The sequence below is a fragment of the Apteryx mantelli genome, chromosome 22, assembly GCF_036417845.1.
Source record: "Apteryx mantelli isolate bAptMan1 chromosome 22, bAptMan1.hap1, whole genome shotgun sequence".
Classification (NCBI taxonomy): Eukaryota; Metazoa; Chordata; class Aves; order Apterygiformes; family Apterygidae; genus Apteryx; species Apteryx mantelli.
Genome location: NC_089999.1, coordinates 10,660,673 through 10,685,832, shown reverse-complemented (window position 1 = coordinate 10,685,832; position 25,160 = coordinate 10,660,673). Strand labels below are relative to the sequence as shown.

General features: G+C 40.9%; 1 protein-coding gene across 1 annotated transcript; it reads right to left on the bottom strand.

Moving 5' to 3' along the window:
- Positions 1–10,825: 10,825 nt before the first annotated feature.
- On the bottom strand, positions 10,826–23,966 carry TRPV1 (transient receptor potential cation channel subfamily V member 1). The gene is made up of 15 exons (XM_013953851.2): positions 23,849–23,966; positions 20,344–20,659; positions 19,611–19,777; positions 19,142–19,294; positions 18,612–18,752; positions 17,784–18,082; positions 16,955–17,131; positions 16,267–16,431; positions 15,211–15,281; positions 14,338–14,503; positions 13,548–13,614; positions 12,808–13,124; positions 12,082–12,209; positions 11,704–11,819; positions 10,826–11,140 (listed from the first exon to the last, which is right to left on the bottom strand). The coding sequence occupies exons 1-15, from the start codon at positions 23,949–23,951 to the stop codon at positions 10,974–10,976; spliced, it is 2,553 nt and encodes an 850-aa protein (XP_013809305.2). The 5' UTR covers positions 23,952–23,966; the 3' UTR covers positions 10,826–10,973.
- Between the last annotated feature and the right edge of the window lie 1,194 nt (positions 23,967–25,160).

Below are 25,160 nucleotides of genomic sequence, written 5' to 3'. Positions count from 1 at the left end.
TATTGAGTCAGCTGCTTTGATAGTCTCCCAGGTGCTGCTCTACCCACCTGGAATAAGGGCTGAATCCTGGCATTTAAGCTTGCCTGGGAGATAATTGACTTAGCTGTCCACATAAACTGCAGAAGACTGTTTAATTGAAGTCATTTTTATGTGGGAGAGCCACATGTGAAAACAGGCAAAGTTAGATTAAAACTGTGGGAAGGTGCATTTGAGGACTCCTGCTTTAACTCTCATCTAAACCACAGTAATAGACTGGTTAAGAAATTCCTCTGGTAAAGAGAGAGAAAAAATGAATTTGGCAGCAAGCAGTACCTTGAACTCAGAAAGCAGCTAGATTTGAAAGGACACAGATCTGCATGGTTTAGCAGAATACAGGATCTAGCAGTATGGCCTATTTGTAATGTAGTGCCAGATACCCCAAAAGAAAAACTAGGACAAGCTACAGCAAGAGAGCTGGACCCCTGCATCAAACCTGCCTAGGAAAAGGGGTAGAGGATTACAAGAGCTGTAACAGTTCACATGCTTGGAAATTACACTTCATCCCACCTGATGTGCTAACAGCTTCTCATTCCATTATGAGGACAGCCTTGACTCGCTATACCTAAGCATGGCCTTTTCTGTGCAACTGTCAGATTCAGGAAACATGAGCCCAGACTGTTCCTAGCTAATCCTCCTGAAAACAGATGAGAATGGCACATGTTAGACATAGGTGTTGTGAGCTTGAACTGAGTTATTTTTAAGGGCAGACTTAAGAGGCAGGAAATGAGAGGCAGAACTACAGTAAGTCACATCTGTGCAAACATTTTCTTACGGTTTTAATCATTAACCTGCTTAACCTTTATGTTCCCAGACCTGTTCCACCCTGAGATTTCTGACAAGGCTAGCATTTTTCAGACGCCATGGAGGGTTTTGCAATAGGCTGTATCATGGCTGTGTAGACCATTTTACAGAGTTTTACAACAGTTACCAGCTGCTTTAATGTCAAAAGGGCCTTAAACAATAATGTTATGCTGCTTTTTACCAGTTACTAACAGAGATGCCATAAAGGTCAGAAACGTTAATACCTAGGCACAGATCTCCTATGAAAAATTACTTGAAAAAGTTAGCTTTGGATAGTCTGTGCAGTACCAGTAAGCAGCACATTTGCAGCCTATTTGGCATTCATTATTTTGTTTTTCTAACAAGTGCTAGACTTGCTAGAAACTAAAAAGAACAAGATGAAGGAAGCCCCAGATGGGAGGGATTGAGCATTTGGAGATCTGCCATCGGACATCAGGGAGTCAGAGCAGCATTTTCTGTTCTGCTGTTACGTGACATGATCAGAGTCAAACTCGCATTAGGAAGTTATTCAGATGTTATATTTAACTCTGATTTTCACTGCTCCAACAGGGACTAACTAAGAGGAAAAGCCATTGTCCAAAAAGCATTTTTAACATTAATGGGTAACAGCGAGAATAATTGTAAATTACTTATTGTCAGCATTCCATTCCCCAAACTCCTTAAAAAATAATCCAAAGCTTAAGTATTAAAACACTGTGCATGCCAACCACCAGTACCAGCCAGTTCCCCTGAGCTTAATGTTTAATTGATTCACAAGAGACTCCATGATTTTTCACTGTGGAAAAAGTGCATTTAAATTCTCTTCATTTCTGTAGAAAAGAATTCAGAACTGTTGCTCTGTTGTGGGGAGAATCCACAAGAGATCACATACACATTCTTTTAAAACCATAGTGTGTATGTATTTGATGCTAGTAGCACAGTTTATGTTGAAGAACCACATGAAGATGTACTTCAGTAGGGTATGATAAGAAGCATAAGATACTATCATTTTCCCATAGATTTTTTTCAGCTAACTTGAAACCAGATATAAGGAGGGAAGAAGGGAGAGGAAAGGAAGGTTACAACAGCGTGCTGCTGTGCTACCCCGACTAGCATATGGAAAGGGCGCTTTGCTGTTGACAGTGTGCTTTGAGAGTGTAAATGCAGAAGCCATTCCACAGGGAATGCAGCAAGGCAGAGCTTTCCTGATCTTATGGGCTTGCTTTCTAACATTGAACTCCTGATTTTAGGAGTCAGATTTTCTTCATACATGTTTAGTCCCCAGCATTGAGGGGATTTGTGTTATTGATTCCTCTTCAGTTAACTATGATATAAGCAGCCAGTTGTTTCCCTTGCAACAGTTCTTTTTGTGCTACCAGAAAACATAGCTGAAAAGAAAAAAGATACCTATCCACACATCTTAAATCAACAAATTGACCTTGATCCTTAACACTTTCCTTCACAGGGCATTTTACACAAACTGTATAAGGGAAAAATAACGAAATAACTACTGCTTAACAGATCACTGTTACTATCTCTTTCAATTTCTCCTACTGCAAAAAAATGAAAGTCTAATAATACAGAATTTTACCTGAACTCAGAGAGATGTATGCTGCTGTTTAAAGGTTGCTTTTCCATTTTCACAGTAATTCATACAAATGTTGTCCCAGACAGAAAAATTCCCCTTAGCAAGTACTATTTTAGCAATATGAGCTTTTAGTCAGTTCTATAAGTGATTCTTTTTTTAATAATTGTACCTAACTTTTCACGAAATCATTCCTTTTGTTTTCCGGATGTTGCTGAAATTCTCACTTTGTTTAGCTATTTTCACTCTGAAGTGTGGAAAATAAGGGACTTTGAGAAACAGCTGAATTCTGGGCTGAATTTGTTTTTACAGTGATAACACTTTCAGACACATGCACTGTGCAATATGCCAAGCAACTAGTTAAAAACACATTTTCAGATGCAGAGACTGCAGCTAGCAGAATTAGTGTATTCCTGACCGTGCATTAAGTACCCAGCTTCAGTAACATTATCTCCCCAATTCCTCCAGTCCTAAAGTTAAACTCATTATAAGATTATATCTGTGAACTGGACCTGTATGAAGAGCTTTTCACCCCCAGACAACTGAATGGCACTTGCAAATATTTAAGTATTAGGCACACTACAAGATAAGAGATTATTGTGTACAGCTGAGCAGTAGAGATATGTATTAAGCTGTACATATTTGCTATCGCCTAACAAGAGACTGCCTGGGGGAAAATCCTTCCAGGAAAATACTAGGATATCATCTGACAGTTGGTACGGTCCAGACTCCAGGGGAAAGTCAGCTTCTTTAGCAATATCATTATGCACATTTGCTTAGCATCCATACCTGGACTTTTTATTCCCCAGGGATTCCTGGCATAGAATAGCAGTCACATTCACGAGAGGACAGAGAAGTGTTATTACAGTTTCCCTCCATCACAAGCATCTTCTCTGCAACTATGTCACCATGCATGCAGCTTATTTGTTGACAATTTTTTCCTCAGGAGAAGCAAGAGGGATGAGCCTGGTACACTGAAGGAATAGCACCACTGTTGGGACTGACAAAATTACCCAGCAGCCAGACACTTTAATTATTTTGCTGTACACAAAAGCTAAATCTTCTAGACTCAACTCAAGCAGATTCCTCCAGGTGCGGTTCCGATGCCCTGAGACTCCTGCCTATCCCAATGAGTAATACTGCCCATGACACTCCTCAGCCTGTCTCTAATCTGCTGTTGCCTTGTCTTTCATAGCTAAGCTGCTAGCTTTGGAAAGAAGGACATTTCTATTTGTATTTGCACAGCACCTAGCATAGCTGTGCCCTGAATCATGGCTGGAGCTCACAGAGACTATTCTAATACATATAAGAAAGAGAGATTTAAAAAAAAAAAAAAAAAAAAAAAAAGACAGCCCAATCCTATCTCCCAGCTTCCACTCATTCCCTATTGCCAAAGGAAAAGGGTAGTCTCCCTTTCTCCCTTTTTATACTCCTTCTCCACCTGCTAGTGCAGTCATCTCCACCTGAATCACTCCAATTCCTGCACTGAGTGTAGACACCTGTAGCTACTTCCCTACAGAGGGAGTAGCTCAGTCATGAATTGGTTGAAATCAGTGGAGTAAAAATCCACTTTGTGTTAGTGGCACCAGCATTTGCCTTCAGGTCACAGTTAACCCCTCTCTTGGCAAAATTACAGGAGACTACATAAACACCAGATAATAATAAATGATGGGAAGAATGATTCTGTCACTCTTTTCCTGCCTCTTTTCTCGTATCTGTGCTACTGGTGGTGCTCTCTGCCATTCCCAAGGCGCAAACTAACAAACTGACACTGCAGACCTACAAAGACCTTTGCCAATTGTCACTCCATCCATCAGTGCTGTGTTGGGCACTTTTCCTTGTGTCTGTCCTGCATGTGCCATCTGCTGGTGCTGTAGGTCACAGGCTGTGTGCAGTCAGCGGGTGATGCTCACGTGTATATGCGACCTTCTGAGGCTTCTGTTTTAGGAAGAAATAAAGCCAGTTTTAAGACCATGAGATAGGCACCTTTTATGGCCATTGGCTCTGACTTCAGGGTCACCCAGAAGGGCACCTACATGAATCAACAGGTAACACTTCTTTCAGATCTTTCAAAGTACAAACTTTGCTTGGCTGTTCTGAGATGCACAGTCCCAACTAGGTCAGGGTTGTTCTCCAACTATTTCAGCCAGAGTTTGTACCCTTAGTAAATCTTCAGTTGTGGTGCGTAGTTTCTGGTAACACTTAGCAGTGCAGAGGAATTAAGCAATATGAAAATGCCTCAAGGAATACACCATGTACAACATGTGCCCCACCTATGTGCCACATTTTTTGCTCAAGTCTGTTCTGCTACTGTTTGACTCAAGCAGCCTTTTGAGGGTAATCGTCAAACCCAGGGAGGCACTTTAATATTATAATAATTTCAGGTTGAATTTATAGTTCAGTCATCTGATTTTAAGAGTATCAAGCCTCCTTTTCTAAAAGGAAAAAAATGTCACCTGTCTCCTCCATCTAAATCTGGGGAACATTTCTTTTCCCTTCCCCCCACAAAAAGCTGATTAGAGCTAGAAAAAAAGCTGAGGCCAAACAAAATTCACCCACTATCAGGTCCTACATTGGGAGTTAAATTCTGCATCAACTGCAGCAGCATATGGGACACTCACTAACCATAACAAATTAAAGTCCCTGCAGATTCTTTCCATTTACCATCATGACCTCTCTGGGAAATAAGTAAAGCAGAATTCAAGGTGACCATCTACTAGTCAAAATTAATCCTCTGATACTTTGGTTTCCCTAAAATAAGAGAGTTGAAACCTGCAGGTCTCATGTTGCTGCTGTCATGATGGCACTGAATATATTTGCTTACATGTGCTGAAGTTTGAATCTTCCAGGGTTTCCAAAGGGAGTTCTTTGGGCAGACACACATCAGATACTCTCCATAAACAGATCATCTTTTCAGGATACATTTTCCCTGTTTCAATTTCAACCTATTTTTCTCAGTAAAACCCCTTTTATTATGTAAATCATTTCCTCTCTTTGTCAGCGCTTCGATTTTCTCTTATTCAGCACTTAGCTAAGATACAGTTAACTGTTGCCACTTGCCCTTGCAAATCAATCTTTTGAGAACTCTCTACCCATTTCCAGCACTGAACTTCACTTTTCAATATCCTTCTGGTAATGAGGGACATTGAACTGATGTCCTCCCTATATCTTCCTCTACACCAATTAAACACTTTTGGCTTTCTCCCTCTGACTAAGAGCAACTGAGGACACCATCCCTTTTCTCTGTGTGGTTCATCATCCAAATTCTCATTTGGAATATGAGGAACTGTCTGGGCTAAACCTGCTATGTCAGGTTGGAAATGAATGACTTCCATTTGGTGACATGGCTTAAAACTGCTCTTACTGGCCAAGTGAGTAGGATACTTCCTTCCAGTTCCTGTAATTGGAAGTTGCTCTCGCTGGCTACTCCACAGCTGGCCAACATGGCAATTCCAGGAAAGATGAGTTTTCATGTCAGTGTTCAGGTGACTAAAATGTTCACAGAGGTCCAATATAGCAATGATGGAGAAATATAATTAATTCTGCATGATGATGGATTCTGAAAACCACAGCGATTCCGTAAATGTTCATGTCTCCTCATGTCTATTCATTATTGCCTGCGTATTGAAACAGGAAGTGTTACTAATGATGATGTAGCTTTGCCACAGAATCACAAACACATCAGAAAGAGAGAAGTCTCATGAGGTCATTTGGTTGATTTCTCCTTCTTGCCAGAGAGACAGGGTGCTCTCCACTGTCCATTTCCAAGTGCTTTGCACAGTTTAATGTCAGATGTAGGAGAAATTGGGCATCCATATTGTCTCTTTGGAAACTAATTCAGCATCAGAAGTGATCTCAGTCTGCATGATGGGAAGCACTTCAGAGCCCTGTAACCACATCAGAAGACCCAGGATGTCCATGCTGCATCTGGCAGTGTCAGTGAAGACAACTTCCTCCTAGGCCCTAGTAAATCCGTGCCTGTAGCCTGATGGAGCAAGACTTACAAGAACCTTCACAACAAGAGGATTGTCTCTAATGCAGCAAAACATACAAGCTGACATTAAATATCCAAAGACTTTGGCTGACAGTGGGTTGCTCTGAGTACAGCTTATCTGGGATTTTTAACGTACATGAATTCTTTTGGCTTGGAAGATTTACCACAACAGCTTGCTCTAAAATATACAAAATTCCTACTGATGGGGACATGAAAAGCTCTAGTGCCAGAACCTGAGTCCACTGGCTTTATCCCATGAGGCTATGGGGTTGGTGGGATCCGTTGTGTTTTGTAACGCTGCAGTGCTCACTGGGCACACACCTTGGGGATTTTTGAGTATTGAGCACTCCAGCAAAGATGCTTGGCTGAGTAACATGCTAGTATGATACAGACCTTTGCCACAGAAGAATGATGGGAGTAGCTGTCATTTGGCAAAGAGAAATATGATTCTGCTTAATGAATCTGATCGGGGGCAGCAAAGCAGGGCAGTGGTGTCAGAGGGAGAGGGGCTTTCCTGGGACAGGTTAGCTGTGGGGTATCCCAGAGGGACTGGGTAGCATCCCTGCACATGGCTTGGGGGCCCTCTTGTGGGCCCTGGATCTCCCATGGACCCCACCAGAAACTACCAGCGAGCTGCACAAGGAGGGATTAACATTAGTGTTTAATTAGGACAAGGGTTATCTAGATGCCAGTGCCAGTTGTTGCGGAGGGCACAGTGAGCACAGACACAAATACAGGCTGTGTGGCTCCAGGTCTTACAGGCAGGATGTATGTTTTTCTCAGCTAGTTCAGAAATTACTAGAGTTTGAAAGACATGACAGCTCAGCTCATGTGCTTGACTATACACAGGTCACATCTCAGGTGTTGCAACGCTGCAACATACTGGGATCGTATCTGGTTGTTTTCAACTATTGAAGAAGCATAGCCTGACTCATCCTAGTCTAACTCACTTCTTCTCATTATCTCCCAGTGCATGCACATTTGCACTCATCTGTAATTAGTCATCACCCACAGACAGGAGGTGAGCATCAGCATCCTTCATTGCCTTTGCTTTTAAGCTAGTGGGATCTGGTAGATATATACAGCTGTTGTCATCTCATATTAAGCCCTTAGCCACGCTCCTCCTCAGCCAGTGGAGGTGTCTAGCAGTCAGGAATAGCAAGATGCCTGTCCTAACAAAGCTATTCTTAAAGCATGAATATTTCCTGGCAAGCCACCTCTCTGCCCAGGGGTTACTTGCAGCCCTCCACTCTGTGAGCGTGTCTTCATGCTCTCTGTCCGTCCAGAAACAGCGTGCTCCCCGCAGGCATCCCACCCAATCTGCCAGAGCAGAGATGCACCTTCTTTTCCAGAGGCAAATCTCTGCACTTAAGTGGAAAGCAGATGAAGGAAGTAAATTGTAGCAAACAGAGGCATGGCCAGCTGAATCGGAATGAATGTGTGTGGCACTGGGCTAGAGCCACTGCCGAGCTATACCTCCCTACCTGTGGGAAATGAATTACTGCCCATAGCAGTAACTAAATGATGATATAACTGGAAATTCTGACAGTTTACTAATAATTTACTTTAGAAAAATGAGATAATTTTGTTTGCTTTCCCAGAGAAGGCTAAAGGATTTTAAAAAAATGTAACCAAAAACCCACCAGCACCACCCTATACTGCAACTACAGGGTATTTACAGTTTTAACCACAGCATTATATTGATGTATGTTTTTACTCTGAACTTTAGCATTTCATTTTTTTTTTAGAAAGTCTCCTGTGGTCTTTGCAATCCTGAAAACAGGAACAGAAAAGAAAAAAAAAAAAAGGAACAGGAAAGTAGAGGTCTATATTCTGCTCAGGTAACCCATGGCAGGAGATCAGTCCTTGTGGTTTGGCACCTGATGTAAATCAAGGTGGAATTTAATGGATAAGACCAGGTCTCTACACAAGCCAATAATTACAAGACATGTAATGCTTCCAGGGGATATAAGAACTTTATCTAATGAAAGCTTTCCAACTACGTCATGTTCCCGTCATGCTTTCAAGCATAAATTTGCCCTGGCACATAAAGGCATAGAGTCAGCCCCTTTCTACATTTATGATTAATATTTATAGTTTCACTGTCTCAGCCTGTCTTGTTTACTTAGCTGTACTTGTTCAACATGTGGGCTTTTACCATGTTCAGTGTGGAGCACAACGAGGCCCTTATCTCCTCTATAGGGACTGCTACCGAGTGTATAGAAATGCACCTTTGTCATGGTACAAAATTGAACATGCCTACTTCAAACATCTTTTGTGGTCTCCTTCTCCACCAGAGGCAAAACGAATGGCTTGTTGGGTTTAAATTACGATTTTTTTCAAAGGAATTCTTTCAAATGCTTTGGCAAATTTCTGTGGTTATACTCTGCAAAACTCTATGAAATAAAATGATGTCTGCCTTGAATGATGTTGTTTAACAAAAGGAACAAGAATTATTAGTCCTCTAGATGGTGCTACTATTTCAAATAAAGCAGCTGGATCCTAGAAGACTTTGTTGAAATATATTTCTGTAATACCCTAGAAGGAAGAAGCACTGTGAGAAATCCTAACCCCTGTAAATGAACTGGCTTCAGACAATATTTCATCTAATAGTGCGAGCAGTGGAGGGTACTGTGTATGTAAATATATTAATTGCTTCTCTTTAAGAACAGTGAATGTTTCAGTACCTTACTAAAGGCAGAAAAATTATAGGATGTGTTGATGCAAATCAGTTTCACAGGCTTTCTATTTCTTTGGTTTCCTTCTGACAGGTCACAGGCCAAGCATGATGGCTCTCTCTGGCAAAGGGCTGTGCATTCTGGCCCAGTTTTGCAGAACAGCTTTAATATATCTGTACTTCAAGTGCAGTCACAGGAACAGTACACAAGTTCAAACTTAAACTCATGCTTTAAAACTCTGTTAGCTTAAGGATACCTGCATAAGCACCCTGCCTGTACTTGCACATTAAAGGCTGTTAAGTATTAGTGCTTTACTGATATATAACAAAGAAAGAAGGTAAAACAATTTACCTTTTCCTGCCCAACACAGCTGCACCGGTCCAGCACTACAATACTGGGCCAGTTATAAGTTGGTATAAGACAAATTTTCTTATCCTTAGTTCCTTTCTGTCGAGACACTTTTCATGAGGATGTAGAAGTCCCTCCTATTCTTTTCTCTCTTTCCAGAGTTCCTGTCTGTAGTTTTGAACATCTGCCTATTTTCTCTCTCAGATAGTTTTCCTGATTCTCTCTGTATATCCAGCCAGATGGATTTGCAACATCAGATTTCTTTCCTCCTGTTGTTGCTGTTAAAGTCAAGAACAAAAACTTTCTGATATCAAGATTATTATTGTTATACATTATTATACATCTGACCTTTGAAATATATATTCTCTATAACCACTATCTCTTACTTTGTGCAAAGTTCATCTGTTATCTAAATAAATGTCAAATTTGGGATCTTGTTAAGCCTTTAGCCTCAATAACAATAACTCTGAATTCTGGAGTTTACTCAGACACTATAAGAGTAACATTTATTTCATTGATTTTGACTATCCAACCTTTAAAATTTCATAGAATATATTTGTTCTTGTGTTATGAGAAAAGAGTAACAAGCCCCCAATTTTTACATCCCAAAACCACTCATTGTTTTGTACTCTTTCACTGGGTCACCGTTTATTTATTTCCTTTCCAAGCAACTTTTTTCATAGGAGCATACTCCTGTGTTCTTGATTTTATTGCTCTTTTATGAGTCCTTCTCCAGTTTCATAATAGCTTAGCTGGTTAGCTTTTGAGGCCAGGAAATCATGAAATCAGGGCCTGTAGCTTCTCACACAAATACTTTTTAAAATATGGAAAGAAAATCTAAAAGCAAGCAGAACGTATGAAATCCACTGCTTGGGATGTCAAATGACGGCCATTTTTGTAGAGCCGCTTTTGTTGTTTTCATATTATCAACAGGAGAATATCCACCCTCACTGGCCACTTGCACCAACTTGCTAAGGTTAATGAAGCTCCTGTCAGCTAATGATGCAAATGCCAACCCTCTTCCCAAGGTTCCCTGGGAAACACAGTCCTTCATGCCACAATGACAGCTGATGACTCAGAGGAGAATGCAGTGTCTTCGATGAAAATGCATGAGAGCAATTTGAAAGAGTAAAAGAAACAGATCGAAACTGGAAAATCTGCACTAAAAGGGCTCACTCCCTTACAGCAAGCCCTGAAGTGTGGGGAATTCTCAATTTATTTCCTTTTTTTTTTTTTTAAACAACTATGCAAAGTGTTTCTCACACTTCATGAGACAGCCTACATGCAAATATCTAGGCCAAGTAAATTTAAACCAAGTACTAAATAGCCATTTTTTTCAGATTAATATTAAAGATAACCATGTAGACATGAGCTTAAACAACAAATAATTTATTTAGCATACTTAATGAATCCTTCCACACAGTAATTTCCTAAGTCCTTTGACCTTTTTCCATAAATCCCTGTTCTTAAGAACAAAGTGCTCTAATTCTGTGCTTGTAAGTACCAACACAGGCAACTAGAATAATCTTCTTCTAAAAACAAAATACGGTTACACTGACTTTGGAAGTGACTCCTTCAATGCCTCGGAGTCTTCTGGCTCATAATAAGGTTCCAAAATGGGTTTTAATTTGACTTCTTCTGGTAGTTTTTGTGTCTCTTCTCTCCTGCTTCCATCCCTTAAAAGTGGAACCAGTGTTTTCCAGTTTTTCCCTGAAACTAAAAAGGAAAGGAATGGTTGATTTTATCCCCTCCACAGAAACAGAAGAAAATATACCAGTGGTTTGAATAGGAAGCTGATGAAAAAAGAAAGAAGCAGGAAGAAAGGGCTCTGTGTCCTCCCCCCCCCCTTATTGTTCCACAAGTTTTCCATATCTGAGCCAGCAAGCACAGCAGAGATTGATCTCAGGGTTGAACACTTGTGTGCTGGGTGCTGAGCTCCCAAAATAGAGAGTCTGGGGCCTCCAAGGTAGCTTCTTGGATATGTGGCTGCCATTATACACTGCCTTGCTCCTCAAGATTTACTCTTGTTATCTGCCTTCCAAAATCTACAATCAGAATAAAGAATCCATGGGGCTTTTATTCTAAAGAATAGAACTGCTAAGTGAATAATGAGTCCACTTAGTTCTTTACATTTTGCATTGATTGAAAAAGCCATTAACTGAGCTACAGCCATTATCACTAGTAAGTGTATAAACTGACCGCCCTCTAAAAATTAACCTGTGCTGCTTCTGTCATCAGTGTGTAGTCCATTCCAGGATCTAGGTCCCTGAAACCCTCACCTCGACCAGCCTTAATAGAGTAGCTGGGATTTCGTTTGAGGTCCCCAGAGTACCCAGGGTCTTCGTTGATTATGCCCAGATTAGTATTCCACATGGACCAGTTCACTTCTTCAACTCTGGGGAGAAAAATGACAAAAACAATATCTATTCTAAGGATCAACAGACAACTTTAGGATGAGTTTATATCTCATATTGCCACCTCTCAGGCTTCAAATCTGACCAAGGAAACAAACTAAGCTGACTACAGCAGACAGTGTTAATGCATCACTGTTCAGAGGAGTGCCCCGAAGGAAGAGTTCCGCTTCCTATTACCATTTTCAAACGCTTCAGTGTTGTTTGTCTATAAAAGATTGTTCATTTGACACACAAACAGATTACCTAAAGCACCATCTGTAATCATCTTGGCCATCAGGTGTGATCCCCACCAAGACTCGCTTCCCAGATCGGAATGAGCGCCTCAAACAGTTCAAGTAGCTGTTTTCAATATCCAAGATTGTGATGGCTCTCTACCAGGTAAAAGAAAGAAGAGCACTGAGAATCTGCTGTTTCAAGTCATACAAATCCTGAATTCTGCCTTTATAAAAGAAACCTTCAGCTTTTATCATTATTATCATCTTAGAGCAAGCATCATATCCATCACTAAATCATTACCTCCACAAATATGTCATTTAAAATGTTGAATTACTGCCCTGTGGTTAGAACTATGAAGTTCCCTTTCTTACCCAAAAACAAAAGCTGATGTGGCTTTGTCTGAGACTCTGGAAAAGATTGTTTTTCTTTTTTTTCCCCTTGCATTATCCCTGTCTTCATACTCTGATCAGGATTTTCCATCATCAAAAGCCCAAATAACTGTCTAATTACAAAAGTACTTCTTTTCTTAAATTCTGAACATCTGTGGAACACTGGGAACATCTGCTCAGGCAAAACATCAAATATGCATGGAAAAGGAACCAGTTTACTTTTTTGGGGGATCTGTTTAGGTGAATCAAAAATAAGGAGAAACCTATTATTTAGAAATAAGCCAGTTCCTACAAATTCTCTGTGAAATTTCTTATCATTCCCCCCACCCTATTTCTAGGATAGCGCCTCACAGTACCAAAATACCTGGAGTTTCCAGATGCTCTTGCTCTCCTGTGCAATTTTGCTCACAGTTTCCCCCATCAGTGCAATGAGCATGTTGAGCAGGAGGATGTATGTAAGGATGACGTAGAGAACCAAAAGGATGACAAACACAGACTTGAACCTGTAGTTCTCAGTGAACTCCAGGTCCCCCATCCCAATAGTGAACTTGAAAAGCTCCAAGCAGGTATAATACAGACTATTATAGGATGTGCGGCCTCGTTTCGGATGGTAACATCGGGTATAGTCAGAGCTATTGGTATCCTGCCCCTCATTGTCATCTTCAATTAAAGTCACTACAGCTGTTGCAAAAAAGGAACCATATAGGCAAGATGAAAATAGAATTTGAGATCATAATTCTACTGCAATGAAAATGAGTATCAAGGCATAATATAAGACAGAATATCTTTATGGGGCATTGTCCCCAGTTATAGCCACAAAATTCCTCTATAAGATATTCCCCATAGCTGATACACTCTCAGAATGTTGTCTCAGTTTTCTCTGTATAGAACAGGATGAGTGTTTTTTCATTCAGCTTTGCCAAGCAGCTTGAGGTCCAGGGATAAAAAGCACTACGAAATTGCTGTATATTGTTATTCTGAAGACATTTTTGTAATGAGGTTAATTGATCAGTTTTTAGTTGAAAACAAAAAATCTAAGTCACTTGGCAATATAACTTTCTGCGACTTTAAGATAACAAAAAGTAACTCCAAGTATGATATTACCTGTGGAAAATCCCAAGAGAAAGACTAGGTAGACAAACATGAAGCGACATAAATCTCTAAGGATCATCTGCAACATGGAAACAAAACATTTTTATATCCCTAAAACTTGAATATAAACTGCAACAAAAATTGGCAGAAAATACTGCTTGAGCTCAAAAAGGCATTTGCTGTGAACTTGCTGTTTGTCCATTAAACTGTTGTTTATCCAGATGAGTTAATCAATTTTAATACAGAAAACATTTTTCTCCATTATTCATGCAATTGTTTACAAACATATGCATGCCAAATAATTTCATCTTTGTGAATATAAACCACATTAAGACAGTTGTCTCTTTGTTCCTCTCTTGGTCTAGTCGGTTAAATCCTACACAGAGTTTTATTAGCCTGCTACCGCCTCTTAGCTAATTGCTCTGTTTTGTAACATTCTAAATATTCCTAAGGAATTTTCCAGATGGTAGAAAGCTGTGCTATTTCATGCTAGACAAAATCTGCACTGTTCTCAGTCTTCTTACATCCACATCTTACAACTGTAGGGTTATTTTGAAGCATTGCAGGTAATACAGTGTATCAAGACTTATAAAAGTGCATGGATGAGAAACAGGTGTTTTCTCTACATGACTTAAAATGTGACCTCTTTGACCAGAAAATAATGGCTGAGCGTAGCTGACTGATATAAGCCTTCCTAATGGCATCCTGGTGGTATATATTGCCACTTCTCTCCTTGGGCTGTTGGCAAGAGTTTCCTGACCTGATCACTCAGCTGGCCTCACTACCCACTCACTGGACTGACCTTTGCAATCATGACAGAGTAAATGCCCATCTGCTGGAAGCCACGGGTGTAGTACAGCATGTTAGCCCAGCCCAGAGCCAAGGAGAAGACCATGGAGGCCACGTAGAGTTCCTGACCACAGAAGTACAGCACCACAGAGCTCAGGAGGAGCAGGGAGTGAACAAAGCTGAAAGACAGGCGCAGTCTGAATGCAGAGTGCTGAGTCAACCACAGGTGGTGTGAATGGAGGAGTACCATGATGCATGCAGCAGAATCAGGGATGCTCCAAAACACACAGGAGCCTTGGCAGTCAATTCCTCTCTTCCCTTCACTCTTTCCCTTCTACAAACCCTACAATTTCTTTTGCAAACTCCTGTTTCCCACATACAAACTTCTGTAGTCTCATTCTTGTTCTTCCTTGTGACTGGAGGGAAGCGAAGTCCCTGAAGACACGCTCATTTCTTTGGCACTCCCTTTCTTTCCATGGACCACTGTACCATCCCATGAAGTTGCCCTGCTCAGCTGCCATCCAGCTGGGAAAATAAAGGGTCTAAATTATGGAGAGGCAAAGCTCCCTTTAGGAATAGGAGGACTCCTGCACATCCAGTGCACACACTGGATTGCAAGTCAGTTAACCTGAAGATCTATTCCTAACTCTGCTGCATGACCCAGTTACTGAACTTCTCAGCACTTCATTTGCTTTACCTCCAAAGGACATTATTGACCCACACCCGCTTTTTCGAGTGCTACGATATCCACTGTCAAGTGTTTTGTAAGGGCCCAGGAAATTATAGCAAAGCTTCTACCTGTTAAGAACTGGCTTCAGCCAAAGCTATGGATATCACACACTCCTCTGTTTCATGCTGAAATGCAATCAAAAATATTGGAGCTTACAAAAGAACCTCACTGTAGCTGTCAACTATCAGCGTCTTGAATGATGGGCGCCTCTGCACGAAATACTGTATCTGAAAAAAAATGGGAATGAATACCAAATTTGCATCCAAGGAGGGAGTAAATATCCCATGTGAATGCACCAACAAACCCCTGGACTGGGTACCTATATAGTATCTCACAAGAATAGCTGAAGAATGACACTGGTGCAATGTCCACTAAGGACTCTTGATAGCACTAGGATTCTTTGACACCTGGGGCCTCTTTTGAAGGCAGCAACCTGTTCAGTCAGTGGACCCATCAGAGGACCCGTAATCTCATCATATTCACTGTACACTCTTCATTGGCTGTCTACAGAAAGCAGGCTTATCTTAAGCTAAGATAGGTAATCTTTAATGTAGACCTAGCTATTTGTAATGTGCCATTCCTAAGCTTTGGCCAGACTGATATCTACCCAGATGCTCCTTGACTTCTTAGGGTTTTCTTTTTCATGCAATAGGCAAAACTGTACCTGAGAGCTTATTAGTAATCTGAAAGCTCCTACTCAGGCAAAGGAAAAAATTGTAGCTTTTGACTAAGATGTGGATTATCCTAGCAATCTTTTCTAATGAATGGGAAAGGTGATTTTGGGTCTCACCTACACCTACCCAAACAGCACAAAGGAAAAGTTTCAAATATCTTACCCCTCTGAAAAAAAAATAGAGACCTCCCAGTACACTCAGGATCTCTCCAGTCACTCGAAAATATTCCCCAGTGCTGTGACCAAATGTGAAGGGAGGCTGTATAAGACAGGAACATAGAGATGTTCAGCAGAGCTGGAGATAGGAAAGACCTGTCCTTGCCAGCAGCTGAAAGCAACTACATTTCCTGAGGAATTTCTCAAGTTTCTAAATGTGCTGCAGAAAGCGAGCAGGGCTGGGAAGCAAGCAGGGTCAAAATCTCCCTCCTACCTTTAGGAAAGATGGAAAACTGACCTCAGGAGCGCACATTCAAATGGGAGGCAGATCTGGGATATTATACACTGGGTGGCTCCCCTGATATGTGAGAGGAGTAACATACCTTTTCTCCCTTCTCCACAGGTCTGTAGTAGGCAGCTGTGGTGAGGGTGATGATGTGCATGGCATAGACAAAGAAGTTGAAGTAAAATAAATGTTTGACAAACCGGTCCCACTTGTCTTGCAGCAGCCTGTTGAGGGGTTCCACCAGCAGCATCTCATGCCGGTTCTGATGGGAATGACAAAGAGGAGAACCTTGACAGGATCAGTATCTACTGGACTTTGAAAACAGCAAACAATATTCATCTTCAGCAAATGTTACCTCTAATACCCTTTAACTCAGGAAAGGAGATCGCTGTTTTTTAGAAATGAGGCAAATTGACTTGTCCACAGCTGTATGCTGAGTTGGGAGCAGAGCTAGGGACAGCTGGAACAGTTCCAGCTACCCAATCTCCTGCTCTAGCCACTAGAAGCTGCTTCCTCACAGGAGGAGGAGGCGGGAAGGAGGAAGAAATGGCAGGGAAAGACATAGACCCCAGAGAAGGATGGCAAGAGTCTGCAACTCTCCTGTGCGTAACCAGCACCACTCCCTCCAAGCATGGGGGAATACAGACTGCATTGAGTGACAGTAGCACACCACACACTCTGCTAGAAAGGGAAGATCTTCAAAAAGATGCATCATCTGGAATACAAAGCTCTTCCCTAGCAGTCCCCCAACCCATGAAGAAAATGCCAAGGAGGTGCATACTCACTGGTGTTTCACTGCTGTAGGCAATGATCTCAAGCACTGAATTTTTCTCGCATGTGTCTATACAAGACAAGTCATAAAGAGATGAGTGGACAGGTCCATAGACCCATTCAGTGAACTTCCTAGACAAGTGTCCGCACTCAGGATCTTTGATCTCTCGTCTGAGGATGTAAGCGAAAATCTAATTGCAAAAGAATAATACAACCAACATTTCAGTGCTAGTGGAGTTTAAGTTCCTCAGTATCTCCATAAGAGGGCAGGGCTAATTTCTCCCTAGTTTAACTGTGCTGAAGTCAACTTACCGGAGGACTGCAGAGACCAAAGTCTGAACTAAACAGTATCAATTTTCTCACTAGTTTTTGGGGCATGAAAAACAAGAATATGGCAGGAAGCCCATCTCTTTGCTCTCTACCACTTACATTGTGCCACTATAACTGTTTCAGAGCAGAAAGAGAAATGCAGAGACATTTGTTACACGTCTCTGAGTTTACACTTATGGTGAACAGGAACTGTCAGAGGGTGAGTTATACCAGCCAGTCAAAAGTACAAAGCATTTCATAGCTCAGATAACAGACGAGACCTGCTTTCTGCTTCCACCTTGGCTGGCACATGTGTACCGGTGGTATATGCATAATGCCAGCTGGGCATCCACAGACCCACACTTCATAGCCTTTAGGACTTTTCAATTCTGCATGTGAAACTGCAGCATCAGTTCCTATGAACTAAAAGGCCCATGCAACAAGCAGTCATAAAATCTGTCCTACATAAATGTTTTATATGTACTCTATAATTTGATGCAGTGATGGGAGAGTGACACAGATGTGCCCACCTACCCCTATCTTTCCTGTTTTGGCTGCCAGAGTTAATGGTGTCAGCCCTTTCTTGTTGGTGAGTTCTTCCAGCTTCAAGATCGGGTTAATTTTGGCACCAAGGATCAATATGTTATTGTACATCTTGGTAACAAACTTGGTGTTATCCTTAGTGTTATCCGCAATCTCCACCAGTGTGTGCAGGACTGTATTGCCCATGGAGTCCTCAGCAGTGATGCTGGCTGCCTGGTAGGGGTTCTCAAGGAGGAATTTCACAATGCAGAGCTGGTTGGTGCAGGCAGCCAGGGACAGAGGCAGCTCCCCTATGGGTAAGCAATGGGAATGAGTGGTCAGAAAGGCCAGCACATGGGCAAGCATTACTTCAGGTGCATAAATGAAAAGGAGACCATGCTATTTTCATCTTCCACCATGAGGAGAAAGAGGTGAGTTTTTCTGTCTGATATAGCACCAACTCTTGAGATAGCTGTTAGAATTGCATTTTCTTTGGTTTAACTGAAACTTAAGCACCATGAAATCATGGCTGCCTATAAAAGCACTGAAAGGAGGGCTTGCAGAAGGTTACAACCTTTCAAAGATTATAGACCTCAGAAAACAAATGGATGTAGACAGCAAGCTGACACTAAACAGCATCAGAGCCAACTGTGTAAATCCCACAGGTTTCTTTGTAATCGTAGCCTTTAGGAGTAAGTATTTGGACTAAGTAGTGGATTAGCCCATCTGGTACTTGTGGGCTTCCAGTCCCGCATAAACAGTATTATCTGAATAGCTTTGCACCTGGGATAACGATGTGGATAACTCAATCAATAAAGTGCATGCTGTGTTCACTCCTACCGAAATAAAAGCCAGGTTTCCCTTTGATTTTCCTGAAAAACTCCCCACAAGCTCTTGCATGAACATTTGCTCCGTTCTGGACCAAGAGCTTCACCAGGTACATGTTCCTTCGTTCGATAGCGATGTGAAGTGCAGTCTGGCCTAAAGAGACACTCATCAGACACAGAAATCTGTAACATGTAATGCAGACTGACAGCTTTCAGGCACAATTCATTCAGCTCCATGTACGAGGGTGGAACTGAGAGCTCTGCACGCTGAAAAGTTCTAGAATTAAAACAAGTCAGATGGCACAGACAGCAAGTTCCCTGAACCTGCTGATAAATGAGCATGTATCAGAAAGGGCATAATATTGCACCTGTCTAACCAAATACTGCCCTGCCATGAATGTATTGGCTATTAACCAGATGCTGGCACTTCGGGATGCTGTATCCTCAGGCAGAAGGCCTCACACAGAGAGTGTTTCAGAGCCCTGTTTATCCCTACCTTCAGTCTCATCAGCAAGTGTTCATTGCATTGGCTGTTTCTCTTACCCTTGTAGTAGTTGTCAGTATACTCTGCGTTAACAAACTCTTTCAGAGTTCCAGTTTTCTTTGCAATATCCAGGAGCAGTGGAATGGTGTCGTTTTTCCCATCATGCAGATTCAGCATGGCTTTCAATAAGCATGTTTTCCCAGTTTCTGGTTCTGTAACATAAAAGATTACAGATATATGGAAGTGACTACAAACCTACCATGAGACCCAGGCATGCAGGAGTTCCTGAGGATCTTTTGAAAAGATAAGAAAACCCATTTGGGGTTTCCACAGAAAAATTCTTGAACTTTTCTAAACTCTCTTCCAACCTTACAGTCAAGGGGTTGCCCAATTAATGGGGGAAACACCGGCAATTAGAGGTCCTTCTGCAGTTACTTTGCATTTAACACAGTGATTTTTTTTTTTCATCTCAGTAGCACTACTGGAAGACGACAAGGGCAACTGAAGATATGTTACACTAAAAGGTACCTTTGAATTCATCATCTGTGAGATGCTTCAAGGTTCTATTAAGATAGATTAGCAGATTGTCCAGGTCACTTGTGTTGCCTTGGGCTACAGCATCAAAGATCCTTCTGCGGTCATAGAATTTGAAAGCTTTTTCTGAGCAGCCTGTGATGGAATCAGTAGATAGGAGCCTAACAAAGGTAAATCTCAGTTACTTAAAGACTGGTATTAAGCAGACCTTTTACAAACAAGCAGATTACGATGCTTCATTAACTTGCTTGAAGTAGCAAGCACTACCGGTGCATGGATCTGCAAAGTCTACAAGATCATAAAGTCTGCAGGCAACTGTTCTGATAAAATTCTGTTTCTGTTGCTGAAAAGTTGAAAACAGTATTTAAAGAAGTACTGAAGTCTGACAGTAACTACAGGCCTAGGAGTCAGGCACTCCCACCTTCTCATTCAGAGTTATTCACTGAACAGTCTCAAGAGAGTTACTAAGGCCTGTCACTAATTTTGGGTGAGACATCCATTGGCTGAATTTTCAGAGATGCCAAGGGCTAACAACTATTATCACTTTTACATGTAACAGCAGGGTATTAGTAAATGTGACAGGATATTCTCCTTACTGTGGCACTGAAAATAACGGAACTGAATACCAGGCACGCTAATGTGGGGAGAATAAATGCTGCACTAAAATACACAGCCTAAAGCTGTCAAACTGCATTCACTACAACCAAATCCTACAAGGTAAACTTACTTGTGAAGTTTCCCCCTCTCCAGATTGGCGTGGAATTTGATGACAGAAGGTGCCATCAGGTGATCCATCTGGTAAAAGGAGTCCATGGGCGCCATACCCTTGTCACTATCCCCCATCACAAACCGCCCACGTCTTGCAAAGATGTTGCTTTTGGGTGGCTGCACCTTGCTGTTGAGGGTACCCTGGAGGCTGTCAGGCATTTCCAGCAGGGAGTCCTCCCCATCCGTGTGCTCATCTGCCACTTCAGATTCCTCCATGTCAGAACTGCCAAGCTTCTTCATCTTCCCAAGAATGGAAGACATGACGAACAGGCAGTCTGCGAGGAACCACACAAACACCTCAAGTCAGCACATTACAAGGCTGTGAGTCCCCTTTTTCCTAGGACTACTCTCCAGAAACAGCAGGGAATGGATTGGTTGCTCTCATCCCAGAAGCAAGACAGACAGCCACAGTCACTATGCCTAGAGTTGGAGCAGTTTGGCAGGTCATTATTCCCACACTGTTTGTTACTCCCCATTGCCTTTACCCATTTCAGAACAGAGACAGCAAACCAGAAAGGCCCAGAGCCTCCCAGGTTGCAGAGCTGGCCACCTTTGCTTAAACTAGGGCCTCCTCCTCCTCCAATATAGTCCTGCCACTGCTGTTAAACCCCGAACAACCTCCAACCCAGAACAACCCCTGCTTTTTTTCTGTATTTGCTAACTGTTTTGTGCCACAAGACATTTTCAAGAATATATTTGGCATATGAAAAAAAACTGATGGAGAGTTTTGTGCCATAACCATATCTCAGTGATGCTAAGCCAGGGTTTCCTGGCTCATACCCCATGCAAGGGTTTCCTGCGTGCAGGAAAATTATCACCTAATGACTTTACCAGAGTTACAACAACACTAGATGAAAATTGGGCTTTATGATTCTTGGGAGATTAGTGTCACCTCAGACATGAGACACGGAAACAGAAAGGAAAATGTTACCACTGATAAGAGATCCTTGTAAGACCACAGCTCTGATCTTGTCTGATTTACAACCACAAAGAATTTGAAAGAAGTTAACAAATACACAATAACGAAGACAGAGCAGAGATTTTTTTTGCTTTTTTATCACACTGTTTTAAACAGCCAGACGCTGGTATTCACACCACTGAATGCAAAATATTCTGGAAGTCCAGCAATGGAGACAGCAACAACATCATATTTGAACTGCCGTGTACCTGGCTTTTAGAGGGTGCTGAACAGCCTTAGAAAAGTACTCCAAAATCCTAGGTTGCTTTGGAAATCTTACTGTTTTGAACACAGGGATGTTATAAAATCTTGAAAAGGTCTCCAATTATAAACCAATTGCAGTGGTCAGTAATCTTCTCCCCACATTCAGTGTGAAAACAATGTCACAAATATGCTTCCAAGCCATTTCTCTTCACAAAAATATTCTGCGGAAATGTTGATAAACCTACATATTACACTAACACCAGATTTTCAGTTCTACGGGACTAATTAATATTTACACTAAGGTACAATCACATTTTCCTGTGCAAGTATGATGGGAATGACACTTCTGTCTTACATTTGCATTTTGAATAATGTACATGGAATGAAAACGTCAATTTGCAAACTTGCACATTTAGAGTAACTGGAAGCAAATCAGCATAATATAGATGAAATACTAATAGCAACAGTTTAACTTGTTGTGACCTTCAACCTTTCACGTTCTTTGCATCCTAAGAGGCACTCTGAAAGGATAACATAGTATCTTATTATCATAATTATTCTATAAATAAGAAATTATGTAAAGAAAGATATTTTCATTTGGAATTTGATATTAAAAATACTGAAGAACAATTAATTTAGGGAAGAAGTTACAAAAATAGATTTATAAAAAAATGAGAGAAAAAAAAGTCTGAAAACAGCCATATATAATTTTCTTTTTTTGGTCTCAATTAAATTATTGTGGATCAAGCCAAAAGTGTCAGGAGAGATTGCTGTGGAAAATTGAATCATTTATTTTCCATGGAATAGATGCAATAAGAGAATAAGCAGAAGAGATTTAATCTTGGCTCCCTGGCAATTTGCTCTTTGTTTTAGTCACTATATGTGCTTTTGTTTCTAAAGCCTGTTGGTAATATCTTTGATAATAAAGAAAAAGTTGCTTTTCCTCATGAGTATGAATTTGCAAGGGAAATAACCTTCAAAGTTCTGTGGAAGGATTATTAAAAAAAGATTTTCTAACCTGAAAAAAAGCGTTAACCTATTTGGACTCTTTGAATCCTATGTACATCAAAGTTTGACCTATAAAATGAGATATAAGGAAATACTGTTGTTGAGAGTATCTAACTGAACCAAAACTAACGATAAAAACCAAAGAGTTTACAAACAACCAACAAGCATGCTATTCAAATATACATGAAGAACTTACAAATATTGCAAAAAATCCTGTCTTCCGCAAAATACTCCAGTCTCAGTAAGCACCCACTGATCTACAGGAATTTGGTGCCAGAGATTCCTTCTCCTAGGAGCCTGGACCAAAGAGACCTCACAGTTTGCTTCTCCACTTCATTTGTCCGCAAAATTGTTCCATGCGCTGATGATTTTTAGAATCAAGGGAAGTTCACTATAAGAACAGGGAATACAATAATAAAATCATTAAGAACAATTCTGGAAGCAGAAGCATCAGTAGCTATTATTCCCAGGGGTTTAGCAAAGCTTTTTACAAGAATTGCAATATGTTGTTGTTGTTGTTTTTTTCCTCCCTAATTGCATTTAGTAATGGACACTCCTCTTCAGATTTCCTCTTTGAAAAGTCACTCAAGCTGCAAAAAAATCCCCAAACAACACAATTGTTTCTGTGGATCAGAGTTTTATTTCACTTTGCAAAACTTTCTAAAATATGCCACAGCTCTTCCCTGAAATCATTCACCTTTTCTGGAGGCTCTTGGCGGCTGCCATAAAACCTCGCCAAGAATCTTAAAGATAAACTGATTCTGAACAGAGTTAAAGAAGAACCCAGTGACAGAAAATCCTAAGGCCACTCTATCATTCCATGTTCCTACTGTGTTTTATTTAAAAATATACATGTAACAGTTTTTAAATGTTAGCATCACTAGGAAAAAAAAAACTAATCCAGGATGGTTTTAATCCCCTAAAAAAATGAAAAACTGTGTCAAATATTGTTAAATATATCATGTATATAGGATCTCTCTGTCAAAGACTGGGCTGGAGAGACAGCTTTTCCAGCAAGCTGAGCTGGTAGGCTGTAGTTGTTAGGCTAGAGGCCCCAGACATCTAGCTCCTGAGGTTTGAAGCTAAATAAAGAAATTACTGGGTGAAATTATCTGGTGTATGCTTTGCAAAAGGTCAAACTACAGGATAAGAAATCTTTCTAGTCTTGCCATCTATTAAAAAATAATATATTTGCCTATTTATTAGCGAACTAATTATACTACTTAAAACAGCTTATGGTATTGTACTCAAAGGAAATAAAATGCCTATTTATTAATGCATAAGTATAGATTACCAGCGTGCCAGATCCTCGGCTGGTGCTCCTGGAATTTTGCTGAGCAGAGCATCTGATTCAACACTATGATTAACTCCTTCACCATTTGCAATGCAGGGCTCATAAGGGAACTATATGGCTCAGCAAAGGGTCTTCCTCATTCAGTCTCAAAGCTTCTCACCGATTCCTTTTGCTAAATGCTCCTTCCCCTTCTTCTCCCATTCCTGGCTTCAGCTCCTTTCAGTCTTACCATGATCTGATGTCCACACTTTGGGAGCTTTCTGCTGTTTCCTGAGCTTTGATGCCTTCCTCATCAGCCTCCCTGACTCATATTTGTTGTGCAGACGTTACTTCCCTCTTACCAGCAGCATTCTGTGATTCTTGTAATGGTTCTTTGAGGTATCATATTCCATCTCAGGAGGGACCTGGTTTGAAGGTGTAAGCTCATTAGGAGATGTGAATGCCTATCAAAATAGGACAGTAATAAACTAGAAGGAAATTACTCCTTTTTCTTGGGCCTGCATCCATGCACCCACACGAGTGTTTAGGCTTTGTGTGCTGTGCTTGAGAGTGATTTTTGCCCAGTAAGAGCTCTCTCCATCACTGCAAATGAAAAAGTATCAGTAGATAAGCTAGAGATCCTAAAGATGTATCCAAGGCTCGTCTGCAGGTCAGAGATAGCCTTGCCTTTGCTAATAGCACTAGAGACCATTGCAACCTAAAGCCAGACCAAATTTTACTAGCTTCTGCAAATAGACACAGCTTGGTTTCATGGTTAACAGCAGCTGCCGTGCCATGGTGGAGAAGTGTTATCAGCTCTTTCCACAGCTATTCAACAAAAATGAAAACAGATCTGCTGATACAAAAATATTTTATAACAACAAAAAAGAGAAAACAACATATAACGAAATCGGACTTTTTACAAAGTCTTTCAACTACTCTGCACTTTGCAATTCCTATTTATGCCAACAGTTCTATAACCACCACACAGAACAGATGCATGGAGGGAGGCTGGAGGGAGATGGAAATTAATCCATCTCTGTAATTAATGTCGCAGAACTCAGAACAGCTTTCTCACTAAGAAAATGAGGTAGTCCCGATGTTGTTAATGTGCAAAATGAAAATACACATCTGTATTTCAGTTGAAATAGATGTTCTAAGTAAGAAAATTCTATCCAGACGACATGAAACTATCCTTCTTACTTCCCAGTCTCATTTGAGCAAGAAAAGGTGTACATCTATCATGTTTTAGACTGACAAAGTGTGAATGTTCTTACATTAAAATAAAGAGTAGGGTGAGAAATCAATTTTAAGAGCATAGCACAGGGGATAA

Bases quoted from the DNA above. Each gene is read 5' to 3' on its own strand.
- TRPV1 (XM_013953851.2), bottom strand. From the start codon at position 23,951: ATGAGCCCTGCATTGCAAATGGTGAAGGAGTTAATCATAGTGTTGAAT. The intron at 19,778-20,343 runs GTAAGTTTACCT...TACCTTTGTTAG, and splicing joins GAGAGGGGGAAACTTCACAA to GCTCCTATCTACTGATTCCA. The intron at 11,141-11,703 runs GTGAGGGTTTCA...TTTCCTTTTTAG, and splicing joins CTCTATTAAGGCTGGTCGAG to TTTCAGGGAAAAACTGGAAA.